At 47.0% G+C, this 13,267-nt stretch overlaps 1 protein-coding gene across 11 annotated transcripts in view; it reads right to left on the bottom strand.

Moving 5' to 3' along the window:
* The window catches only part of FARS2 (phenylalanyl-tRNA synthetase 2, mitochondrial), a 458,205-nt gene that overhangs the window by 203,937 nt on the left and 241,001 nt on the right, over positions 1-13,267 (bottom strand). For all 11 annotated transcript variants that reach the window (XM_073810283.1, XM_073810284.1, XM_073810286.1 and 8 more), the window contains one exon: positions 3,994-4,145. In XM_073810283.1, coding sequence (XP_073666384.1) covers positions 3,994-4,145 — 152 coding nt within the window. The remainder of the gene's footprint in view (positions 1-3,993; positions 4,146-13,267) is intronic.

Genomic DNA, 13,267 nt, shown 5'->3' with positions numbered 1-13,267 from the left:
AAAGTCACTGATTTATACTCGAACACCTAGCAATTTTTTTAGAACTTTGTGCGATTTTCAAAGCATTCACATAGATAGGCTCATCTTGTGTCTGCGGCTACCACTTAAAGACGATATTCGTGCTCATCTTAAGTTGGCAGGTGGGGACTCTGAGGCTCAGGGAACCCCAGTCCCAGACACCTAGGATGTGAGGGGTCAGGGATCAAGGCTTCTGACTCTGAACCCTGAGCTCTTTCCTCAGACTACACCGCCTCCCCTTCCAGTGCCATAAGCCATTCCTAGTCAGCTAATAAAAGCTCCTCCAAGGAATGAAGGAGGATTATTAAGTATCCACCAGGCATCAGGCGGTGAGCCTCCTTCCACTAATATCAACCCTGAGGGAGGGTGAAGGGAGTCACTGTGTCCTCAGCCCCCAAGGTGTGTCCCTCAAGTGGAACAGCCTGAGAAGTTTAAGAGCAAATGAAGAGTAAAAGACATGACTGAGCCAGCAGGCAGGAGCCGGGACCGAGTCCCACACAGGGAGAAGGAAGGCAGTGTTCCCGTGTTTGTCCTGAAAACCGTCCAGTGAACCCTTCTGGCTGAAGACGCTCGGCCTCTGGCTTCGTGTCCAGAAAGCGGGGCCGGGCGGTTTATGGTGGCCCCTGACTAGACCAACAACGGGCTCTGGAACCAACAGTGGCTTCTCCGCAGCCTGCCCAGACCTCAGGAACAGCCTGGTGCAAAGGCTCTGCCCAGCAAGGGGGATGACACTTTGCTCGGTTAATTAGGCTGCTTCCTCTCAGGACTGGTACTGGGACAATGGAGGGGATGGGCCAGAAAAGACTCTGGCCAAGGCAGCAAGGGGCAGAGACGTGAATGTGCGTGTAACTTGGGCTGGGGGGTGGCGGAGGGGATGGAGGACGCAGACACTGGCCAGGAGGGGCGAGGACAGGGACAGAGCCAGGGGCCCAGATGCAGAAGGTCTCTGGTCTCAGACCTGCCTCGGTTCTGAGTAGCTTTCCAGCCCTGACTCAGGTGTATCCTGAATAAATCGCCTCTGTCCTGAAGAGGCCACCATGAGGGACTCTGTCCTGGCAACAAAACGGCCTAACAGCCCAGAGTTGTTTTTACAGAAACTGAACGTTTCCACTAAAGAGCGCTGGCTCACAATCACAGTCAGGACCGGGGACGTGTCATTCACAAGGTGTCAGAGAGGAGACAGACACGCAGGGCCCGCTATCCTGGCTCCTGGGTAACTCTCCCCAGACCGGTGGCCTCTTCCCTCTGAATCTACAGCCCTAGACACGGGCCTCTGATTTCAAGCCGATGAAAGTTACTGAGCCTCAATTACGTGCAAGAGAGCAGGCAGGTCTTGATGAGGTTTAACCAAGCTTATTGTACCTCTGCTTTTTATTGCTAAGTTCATTTCTCCTATGTTATCTGGCTCCGTGAGAACTGGGATCTTGCCTTGTGCCCCCCGTGAAGCCAACGTTTCCTATAACACAGGCACTCAAGAATCAGTGGGTAAATTTGTTTATGGCCTGCCCCTTGTATTTACCATCTGGCCTTCAACAGAAAAAGTCTGCCACCCCCTGCCCTAGATATTTCCTGAGAGTCAGTACGCAGTGGGCCACCATTACTAAATAACGTATTGTTTTCCTCAAGTATGTCCTTTTCCTCAGGGCTGTGAAAGCAAGGTTTACCTTTGGTTGTCCATAACGAAGATCTAAAAAATAGTGGCTTAAACGAGATACTTCTCTCTCTTGTGAAAGTCTAAGACTGAATCGACTCCCCAGTGTCAGAGACCCAGGCAACTGCTGTGCTGTTGTTCCCCACACACAGTTTCCACTGCCAAGGTCACACCATGGTCCAGGATGGCTGCCAAGGTACCAGCCGTTACATCCACATCCAGGTAGAAGGAAGGTAAAGGGCAGCCTCAACCCAGATTTAAGGAAACTTCTGAAAATGCCACTAAAACCTTCTACTTATAAATCACTGGCTAAACTCAGCTACATAGATACACTTTGCTGTAGAGGAAGCTCAGAAGTGTAGACTTTTAGTTGGCTAGGTTGGTTAGATAAAAATCAAAGTTATATGTTTTTATAACGGGGGGTGGGATGTTGAGAGATAACTAGGAATCTCTGCCACAGGACCCTTACTGCCATCCTAGCCCCTTAGTAAGACAGTACAGGCGCTGGGCAGGTTCTCCACTGCGCCAGGGCCCCGGGCCACCCCATAGAGTCTATTTTCTGTAAAGTTAGCAGACAGATATCATCTGCAAGCTCCAAAATATATTTAAAATCTGCCAAAGCAGCTGAAACCAAGTAGAAGCCAAATGGGAGGAAGTGAAGAGAAGGAACAGATAGGCAGATCTCAGAAAACACCAGCATAAATACTGCTTCAAGCCAAGGGTTCCAGTTTAAAGTGCAAAGTCTACGTCACCAACAAGGGTCAAGACGGGTAAACAAAGATAAATCTGTGTGTAACAAGTGCAGATTGGGGGCAGGAGGCAGAACTACACGAAGAACCTAAGAGATGAATGAGCCATATTTAAAGAGAGGTTGGTTTTTGGCGGTGGAGGGAAAAAAACGCCTTACAGCTGTGAAAACAGCAGTCCTGAGTGACGGCCTCAGCCCCTCCCACCACGCCAGCCCCACCTCAGCCCTGAACCTTGTGCGAAGAGCTGGTTCCGAAAATCCAACGCATTCAAATATGAGTGACAAAAAGGCAACCACACGCACTCCGCTGACGCATCAGCCAAAATACGGAAAAAAGATAAAAATGGCAGGAAAACTTACTGACGGGGAAGTCACAGAAAAACCTTGCCTTTGGAGCACATGAAACTTCTGGCCAAATAGTTTGCAGTGAATTTTAAAAACCAAACGAAGCAATTTGTTTAAGAAGGAAAAGTCACAAAGCAGAAATGACCCCGGTCAGAGACAGGAAGAAAACAGGGAGAATTGAAATGCGAGCTTGAAGACCTCAGAAAAGGAGGGGAAACAAAGGAACTGAAGATGGAAACGGAGTGTGGGCAAGAAGAGACCACAGAAGGCCCAGGGTGGGGAGGTGGGCAGAGAGGGTAACGACGGGGAAGCACCCAAAAGGAAGTGGCGGGAGAGAGTTTTAAAACGTTAGAGAGAAAACAGCAGCAGGCAGAGGAGTCAGATAAAGAGGGGCGGGGACGCATGTCTGGACCCCCAAGGGAGGGGTGAGGAGAAAGAGATCCTTACAGACATGATTCAAGAAAAATTCCCTAAGACCCAGGTGGAGCCAAATCTGATTAGAGAGAGACAAGGATTTACATCCCAGGGAGGGCAGGTCAACACTGAGAGGGGTCCTGCTCTTAAACTTTAAAGATAAAGAATCTTTTAGGAAGAAGAGGAAAACTATCAAGCCCGGCCTCAGATTCCTTTAAATCAAGTTAAACTTGAGAAGACAACTGAGCAACACTTACAAGACCATCACCAAAAAATGGGTGAGCCAAGGATTTTATATCCAGCCAGGCTGTCATCTAGGTATAAACAGAGAAACACGCAAGAGCTCATGGGATATCTTGCTCATGGGATATCGTTTCCCCGAGTCCTTGAGCACACTTCTAGATTCACATTTAACTCCTAGGACATAATACAGGTCTTGGCGTGTGCTAAGTGCTTAATAAATATTCAGTGAGAGACTAACAAAACAGCTTTTTCTCCACAAACTGCTCTTTCTGCCTCATTTCCTTGGTACTTGGAATGTGATATGGTAAGAGATCACTTCCCAAAACAATACCAAAAAGCTCCAAGATTATTTAAAACCTTCTGTTTCATATCCTTTGTCTACTAAGGCAGGAAAGATTAAAAATATATTTTAGAAAGATTTTCAGAAAGCACTGATATGCTGAATGTTCACTATAAATTCCGAATACATTTGTATCTTATGCACTAGGTTGCAGCAAAATTTTATAACATACTTCCACATGCCATTTGCCACATGTAAATAAAAAAGGATAAACTCAGAAAGTTTCTTACTTACTTTGGATGTTCAAACTTGTCTATAAGATCAACTTTTTCCACCAGGTCTCCTCCAATTGTTCGGACTAAGTCATAGAAATCGTTCTCTGTGTAATTCTCGCGAGGTAACCAGAATGAGATGTCGTTGATCACAGCAGGGTATTTGCTGAGAGGCTAACAAAATGAGAGAAGAAAAAAAGAGATTGATTAGTTAGTTGGATGACAACGTTTAAGTTTTTCATGGCAAGTTTCACGTGGGCTAGTTAGAAAATGCTGGCAAGACATTATTTCAGCGCTTGAATTTTCAGGAACAAAATGAACTTAAAAGATAAGTCAATATTCAAAATTAGCAAATTCCATTATGAATATTATAGATTCTTATCACTCTCATGTGTAACACTACCATATATTATACTCACGTTGCCATTAATGTTCAATTTAGTATAAAGCAATCTGAATATATCATATTTCAGTTTTTTTCCATTTGAATACTAGAGGAGAAAAGTCCACATTTAATTAACAAGCAATTCATTAACTTCTGTGATACTTTCAGGAAGCCGTTTTTATAGAGAAATAAGTAAGGGCTTGTCAAAATTGATATTTCAATTAGTAATGTCATTATTTGTTAGTATTTCTAATTATTAAGGGAGTACTTCTAATTATTAATTATATAGGGGTTATTTTTCAAATTATGCTTCTAAGGATGTGATAGACACAAAGGTGGCCATGCCCCCATTTTATCCCATTTTCTCCAGTTTATTAGGGCTCACTAACTAGTTCATTATATTAGATACATATATTTTTAGAAGTTACCACATTTGTTTACATGGCTTAAACATGTACATCACAAATACATATTTATATATATTACAAACACACACATATATATAGATAGCTGTGATGTAAGTTACCGCCACAATAAAAAATGTTTCATTAAACGTTTCATGACATAACTATGAAATCCATACAACTAAGGAAATATCTGCCAATCTGTTAGGAGAACAAGTTTATAAATTGACTTACACCAAGCCTGATATCACCGTAAACCCCCTGGTGAATCACTGATTAGAAAAATATAAAACTTTTTAAACGGCAAAACCTCTGAAGAGCCAAGTACTCAAACATAAATGATTATTCAACTTGAAATATCAATAAAGTTGTCAAAAGCATCGGTTCAGAACACACATTTCAAACGAACATCATAAAGCTATCACCCAGGTGCTCCTGACAAAGTACCACAGCTCCTGAAAAACACCCTGTCTTCTTGGAGTCAAGCTGCTGTGATAAATAACACGCGGGTTAATGTAACATTGCGAGATGGTGGCAGTTGGGTGGTTACACAGCGCTTTTCCTTTTCCACTTAAGGAACGTGGAAATTCAGGGGTATTCGATAAGAGGCAGGGGTTGCCAAGAATTAGCATGAAATCGCCTCTTCGATGACAGACACGGGAGGAGGGACCCGACTGGGCACTGGTGTCAGGAACCCGAGAACAGCGGTCAACGTGATAGTGCAGTCAGCCAGAGTACAGGCCCCAAGACGTTAAAAAATACATGGTATATGTTACGGTAAATACATAAAAACCAAGGAGAAAAACCCAGACCATTGTACTGCAAACCTAGTTCAAGCTAACAAGCGGGAACAAGTTCAAAGTAATGGTGACTGGTTCCTTGCGAACTTGCAAGCAGGGTCGAACCGGAGGCCTTTCACAGCTCCTGAAACGTCGTCTCTCTCACTTCTCTTCTTGCACGTGAATATCTTCTCATCGTTTTCTGTTTGTTTTTTTTCCAGTGAAAGCATGTGGGAAGCAAACTCTCAGAACCGACACGGCTGAAATCCCCACTCATGAATCATCCGGCAAAGCACAAAATTGTAGGTTTACCGTGTCTCCCCTCAGCGCTTGGAAAATTCTTCTCTGTACCCGTTAGCAATGACGACAAGTCTGCTGTCGGTTGGAGCTGCTTCTGCGCAGGGAATCTGTCATTGCTCCCTGGCAGCGTGGAAGGGCTTCACCTTTATCCTGGCAGCTCTGATGAGGCCGGGCCTGCATTTATCTTGGGGTATTCTGCCCGGGACTCAGCGTGTGCTTCCACTCAGAGGGTTCATGTACTCATCCAAGTCGGAAAATTCCAGCCACGACTTCTCTGTCCTCTTCTTCTAGGACCGCGATTCTCCATATTGTGGGGCTTCTCGATCTGTCTTCCGTTTCTCTTACCTGACTGATTTTCGGGTTTTAATCTTTACGTATTTGTGCTGTATTCTGGGTGAATTCTTCAGAAACAGCTTCTTATTTACTAATTCTCCCTTCAGCTGAGTCTAGTCTCATAGTCTCATCTGTTTTTTTTTTCTTCTTCTCTATTTCAGGGAATCTATTACTCATTTCTGATATTTCTAATTGTTTTCTTCCATATCTACTTACACTTCATTTTTGCCTGTTTTTCCCTCTTATTCAGAATTTCCTGTTCTTCTTCTTCTTGTTTTTATGGTTATTATTCTTCCATTGATCTCTTTGCGGACATTAGGCATTTTTTTTTTTTAAAGAACGCCTCTTGCTTTTACTTTGCTCTGCAGTGACTCAGATTCTGAGTGTAGATTTGGTTGCTGACACGCGCAGGTCAGAGTTCCTCACGTGGTTTGGGGTGTGTGTCTGCAGGCCCGTCTGGGACGGGAATAACTGCAGTGTTCTCTCACTCACCACCCCTCCTTGGTCAGAGGTTTCTGTGGTCCCTCCCTCCCCTTGTGCTCCTGGCCCAGATCTAGTTGGTGGTGGCATCTGGGTTCCTGCCCGATGGTGATAGGGCTGATGATGCCATGGCGGTGACTCATCTCAGTTCCTGATGAAGAGGCCAACTCTCTTCCTGGGCTCAAAGCTGCTATGAGCTAGAGGTCACAGCAGGCAGTAGTTTGCAGCAGTGGTGGCTGCCCCCCTTCTAGAGGAGGGGACCGCCTGCCCCTGCTTTCCAGCAGAGATCATGCTCTGGACCAGCACATCCTGCCTCCCCACCAGAGCCAATCACTGTTTCCCCTGCCTAGGAACCTGCAGCCCGCAGCGTCTTCAACCTCACTCTCTGCTCTGTCTTTGTGTTTGTCTCTTGTGCATGGATAAATATATTTCCAGGGGGAATGGGGAAGGCATGGTTCTGACTTTTTCACGTTCTCTTTTTATCTATCATGGCTGTGTGTTTGGAGACGGTAAAGAGCAGTTTACAAAGTAACAACGACCTGACTCTAAATTTCCTTACACAATGGTTCTTAACTTCATGGGGGAGGGACACAGATGTCTCTGAGAATATGATGAAAGATTCTAATTCTTGTTCCAGAAAAGTACATACTTTCACAAACACTGATTTTTCCATAGAACATCTGGGATTCACAAACCTAGTAAAAGTCATTCAAGGAGTCAGAATAAGGACTGCCCCCCGTCCTTGACCCACATTCAAAATTGTGTCATGAGTTCAAATACAGACAATTGAGATTATGGTACTAAGGGAGTTAAAAATATCAGAATCATTCTTTCCTAACATAATAAATACATGTATGTGTGTCTCCTTTACATGCATACATGTGAAGGATGTATAGTTTATGATAGTAAAAAGCACACATGAAGGCATCATTGTTTGTCTTGTGGTAGCTACTTGAAATGCAGTCATACTTATACAATAAATTTAAAACTCTGCTTTTTATGGGCTGGACTAAGAAAGCCCTTACTGCTGCCCCTGGGACAGCGCTGAAGGGCCATCCTCGTCTCAGAGCTCCCCAGGGGTTGGCCGAGCCCTCTGGTGTCAATGCCTCACAGCCCAACCTCCCCTCCCGCTCTGTCTAATCCTGCTCTCCTCTCCCTTCCCCCTCCATAGGCGTGGACCCTGACAGCACCTGGTTAGAAGCTTCCAGAAGGCTAACCTCTGTCTGAGAATCTGCTCTCCGGGGAACCTAACCTGTGACTCCAAAACAGAAGCAACATGTCAGCAACCAGTTGACGAAAGAATTTAGTGCATCCACGGGGACAGCAAGCCTCAAGGGTCATGTGCTCAGAGTGAGGCCGATCTGGATGGGCACAGGGGTCCCTCTCACCAGCTGCGTGACATGGTGCCTGCAGCCTCGCCTGAAGCCCCCTCAGCCGCTGTGATCCCCCGGAGGGCTTGGGAGGCCCGTGAGGGGCTGCACAGACCACCCCCTCCTCGCCTCCTGGTCTCCCCGCAAGCTGCGGGGTGGGCAACCTCTCAGGCGCGGTCTAGACCCGGCTCTTCAGCAGCAGGGCGTTCCACCACTGATGGTGTCATCAGCTACCCTGTTACAGATTGAGTTGTGTCCCCCCAAGAAGATACCCTGGAGCCCGAACCCCCAATACCTTAGAATGTAACCTTACTTGGAGAAAAAGTCTTTACAGAGACACTCAAGTTAAAATGAGGTCACTTGGGGTGGCATCCTTAGAAAAGGGGAAATTCGGGCACAGAGACGTGCGTGCAAGGAGGCCTCACGCAGGGAAGCTGGACACGGGCGACGCGTCTGCAGGACAAGGATGCCCCGCATGGCCAGAGCCGGGGCGGGGGCCGGGAGCGGGTCCTCCCCCCAAGCCCTCAGAGGAGCCGGCCTTGCTGCACCTGGGCCTTGGGCCTCAGCCCCCAGGACCGGGGGAGAATGGGTCTGCTGAGGCCCCTCTGGGGCCGCGCACCCTTCTGGGCGTGGGGGACGGGCCAGGCGGGGCTGGCGCCTCCACATCTGTGGAAGAACAGCTGTCGAATCTCAAGGTGGCTTTGCTGGAGCTTTGAGCCAAGCGTCAGACCTTGGTCTTGGCCTTGCAGGTGTGTTCACTCGTCTGAGGAAAGCCTACCTCACGGTTGCCTCGCCTATACAATGGAGATGGTGTCTACTTGAGCAAACTGCAGTGAAGATGCCATGAAATAACACTCATAAGGCACATCCTTAATGGTTTTCCAGCCAAAACAGATTCGGACAGTTCAATGCATGCGCGATTTTGACAGCTGTCCAAGACCCGGGTACCGAAGTGACCAGGGTGGGGAAGGAGCTAGTTCAAAAAGTGAGATTTTGGTTTAATGGTGCCCGTCCTAGCTGGCCCCTTGCTCCGGGCTCACCCCTCCCGATATGTGAGATGCAAATGTCTCCATGCACCTTCTAAGCTGCAGACGTCACAGGTGCCCTTCCTATCATCCATGATAAAGTCCACGTGCTCCAGTCCTGTACCTGCTCAGGACATTCCCAAGGAGGGTCACCTTACACCGCCGTCGGTGACGCAGCCTAGTGTGCCCGAGCTTTGACTCCAAGGAAGTTGTTTCTACATCAGCGCCTCCCTCTTAACTGAAACGCCCGTCTCTTTTCTAACGTTGCTGAGGGAGGATACAGATTATCTGCCCAACAGGGCAGGTTTTCTGTACGAGTCCACCATTATTCAGTCTCTGGCTTCTTCCCTTTAGGCAAAGCTATTAGAATTTTTTCTTTTTTTTGGTTTAAACATGATTTCAACAGTCGTTCTAACAGGGAAGGGTCCGCTTCCCCGTCAAGCTCTCCACAGAGTTCTGGAAACACCAAGGTGACTTCCACTCAGCTTTTAGCCACAGCTAAGTGTGGCCGAAGGCTGACTCTGCAGCCGCTCCGGGCTACGCTTCTCCTCCGAGACCACACGCCTGCGCCTTGGTTTTTATGGTGATTATGTCACTGGCAGCTGCCACCCATGGGTGCGGTGGGCCAGGGACGCGCTGGCACTTTCCGTGGGTCGTCCCACTAACACACAGCGCGCGCCTGTGACACGTTCACTCTTACTGTTCCCACCGTGTCCACGGCCTGGGAGGATCCCACATGCCGCGGAGCGGCTGGGCCCGTGAGCCATGGCCGCTGAGCCTGCGCGTCCGGAGCCTGTGCTCCGCAACGGGAGAGGCCACAACAGTGAGAGGCCCGCGTACCGCAAAAAAAAACCCCAAAAAAACCCCCAAGGGGCTCGGGGAAACAGCTCAGCTTCTAGTACTGTTTCCAGAAGAAGTCTATCCAGCGCAATTAAAAACTGTGTAAATAAGGCCAAATCTAGCATGTATCCCTCTGGTGCCTTCCATGACATTTCCTTGGCAAATGACTCATTTATCTTTTCGATTAATTATCTTGATTCATAAGCACTTCCAGTCTGTTTACCATCTATGTGCTTGTGTTCTTATCTCAATGAACTTAAAAATCAGCTTTTCCTATAAAAATACTATGCACTACCAATTACTCTCCTTACAGCCCTTACTTTAATTCCATCTACTTATTTTGTGATAAAAACCTGCTTCTTGAATTTGGCTGCCAGGTTGGTACTTAACCAATACAGGTTGTTCTAACTCACGCTGCCTTGATGTTTACAGATTTTCTCACTCTGTTCCAACAGTTTGTTTTGATTCTTACTTAGTTTCACCGAGCGCCAAGAGCACACTGCACTGGATGAAGGGAGGCCCAGCTCAAACACAGGAAACTTCCGTTCTGTTACTTCACTGAGAAACCACATGAGACCCAAGTTCTAAGCATTCTTCCAAACTTTAAAGGGAGTTTCCCATATTTGTTTTTATCTTTTGACAGAATTTCAGTTCTATGTGAAGATTCACGGGAAACGAAGAATTTCCATAAGGAAATCACGTGGAACAACCCTTTCGGCAACCTTGGATTGGATTAACTGTCCATGTTTCTGTACCATGGCCCCCAAATACATACTGACCTACTCAAGAGCAGAAACAGGATTTGAATCCTCTCAAATTAACTTTCAAGCTCAAGAGTTATTTATTTAAAACAAATCATACGCCACACATGAGAAAAACAAGGATGGCTTCTGCCACTCTGGGTAGGCAGGTGGGAGAACTCCATCACTGCACGCGGCCCACATTCTCTGTAGGACGTAAGGGACGTAGAGCAAGGCTTCAGGGCGCTGCCTGAACATAACGGTCTTTAACTTAAGAAACAATGGAGGAAGTAAGCCTCAGAAACCTTTGTTCAAGTAAAATCTGGTCTGCGCCTCTGGTTAAATAATTGCAGAGGGGTAGGTCCTGCAGCCCAGATCACTACCCCAGAGCACTGGCAGAGGGCTGACCCAGAAGGCAAATGCTACAAATTAAAGCCTATCTTTTAGGGGTGACGTAAACGTTCTAAAGTTGATTGTGGAGATGGTCGCACATCTCCATGAATGTACTGACGATGAGTGAATTGCACAATTTAAGTGGGTGAATTGTACAGTACGTGAATTACAGCCCAATAAAATTGTTAGGAAAATGATAAACGAATAAGTAAATGTAACCGTGGAAGAAAGAAGGATCTCTAGAATAGAAAACTTCTATCTCCCAGTTAGTCTCTATCTCATCTTTAGAACATGTCAAAGACATCATTCCTAAAATTCACTTTTTTCAGGTTAAAAGATTGAGCCTTTTCAGAGCCAGCAATACTTCTGAATTCTCGTTTTCCTCTCAGAGGTAAACTACTTGTTGAGGTTTTGCACAGTCATTTACATCTTCCACTAAATTTCCTGTCTGTATCTTCACAGCCTCATGCCATCACTGTATTTGAAGTGAGGGCACATATACTTTGACGATTATACATTTTCCCAGGTAACCATGTTTACTGGGAGATGGGTATTTTCCTCCCATATGCCTTCGGTAAGTGAACGGAGGCTCCAGATGAAAAAAATACATAATGGGAAACTAGGTCTGTTAACCGCCGGCCCCAAATTTGACCTGAAAATGGTATGTGCTCTGAGCAGGGCCTCGTTGAACTGTGCCTGGTTCCTGTTTCTCTTATGTCATCTCCACCCTGCAAGTTCCCATTCTTACAGGGACTGGATGTGCTGTGAGGGCCGGGAACTTGGACTTGCCGAGGTTCATGCAGAGCTGGCCTTCTGACTACTCCAGTGTTCAGAGGAAAACGAGCAAGACAAAAATTAACCTGGGAGCTTTCCTGGTGGCGCAGTGGTTGGGAGTCCGCCTGCCAATGCAGGGGACGTGGGTTCGTGCCCCGGTCCAGGAAGATCCCACATGCCGCGGAGTGGCTGGGCCTGTGAGCCATGGTCGCTGAGCCTGCGTGTCCGGAGCCTGTGCTCCGCAACGGGGGAGGCCACAGCAGTGAGAGGCCCGCATACCACAAAAAAAAAAGAAAAAAAAAATTAACCTGGAGAACTTAAGACAGCTGATTCCCAGCAGCTTGTTGAAACCTGGAGTAAACATCAAACCCTAGGTCTTTTACAGAGCGGCTCCCCTGGATCCGACCTTGCTCCCCCGTCCTCCCCCCTCCCACCCCTGTCTGCTGCTCCTCTTAAACCAGATCCCTTGATACTACAGGTGTTCGTATTTCTTCCTGACCCCGTAATGCCAAAGAATTAGCCCCTGGGGGTGGGGGGGGCAGACCCCACCCTGTGTCTGTGTCTAAAGTTTTGTTCTCCATCCTGTCTGGTGACAGAAGGGCCCAGGGGAGGTGCATTGGGCAAATTACTTCCGAAAACATCTACTGACTTGGTTTTTCCAGAAAATAGTCTAATATCAACTCTCAGTCATAGGGTAGAAATGGATACGGAACAGAAAGCTAACTGTGACCACCTGAATTTTTAAGACAAAACATGGCAGCTGCCCCAGGCAAGGAGTGGAAGCAGGGGGATGGCATGGGGTAGAGGAAAGCCCTCGAGACGCAAAGCGCTGGTGATCATAGTTGGGCGGTAGCTTCTTGGGTATCCATTGTATTATTATACTTCATAAGTACACATTTTCCAAATTTTAGATAATGAGAAAATTAAAGAAAAAAATGGTATCAGTGTTTACTCATTTACCCAGAGGAATTATGTCACAGAGGAAAACAATGGCCACAGTTTATGCATTCATATTTTTTAAATTGTTTTTTCTCTATTTAAAATAAAATTCCACCTGTTAATATTAGATTCTATTTCAGTAACGAAAACAGTGAGTTCAACTTCCTCCCGCTAGCGAGAAACGTGAAGCATTATTTTCTTCTGCACCAAATGCACATGAGTCCAGCGAAGTTTACCACACAGTTCACAGAGGCCAGGCGTGATCAGTGCCTCAGTTCACGGTAAATGGAAGGTGAACACGGGGCTCTGACGGAGAGGCCCCCACGCCCTGCTCAGGTGGCAGCTGGCAGAAGAAGGTACACTGCTTGGAGCCCGGGAACAAGACGGCCAGTGTTCACCAGCCGCCCACTCTGGCTAATCAGACCCCGTCCCGGCCACCCAAGAGCTCACAGGCTCGAGGGAAGGCGGCTGTGAAAAGCGGTCCCTGCCCTGGAGCAGAGGGGCTGACATAGCCTCTGTGTAAGTATGGCTCAA

Source organism: Tursiops truncatus, chromosome 10, assembly GCF_011762595.2.
Source record: "Tursiops truncatus isolate mTurTru1 chromosome 10, mTurTru1.mat.Y, whole genome shotgun sequence".
NCBI classification, from domain to species: domain Eukaryota; kingdom Metazoa; phylum Chordata; class Mammalia; order Artiodactyla; family Delphinidae; genus Tursiops; species Tursiops truncatus.
The sequence above is the reverse complement of the archived record's forward strand: the minus strand, read 5'-3'. Positions and strand labels throughout refer to the sequence as shown.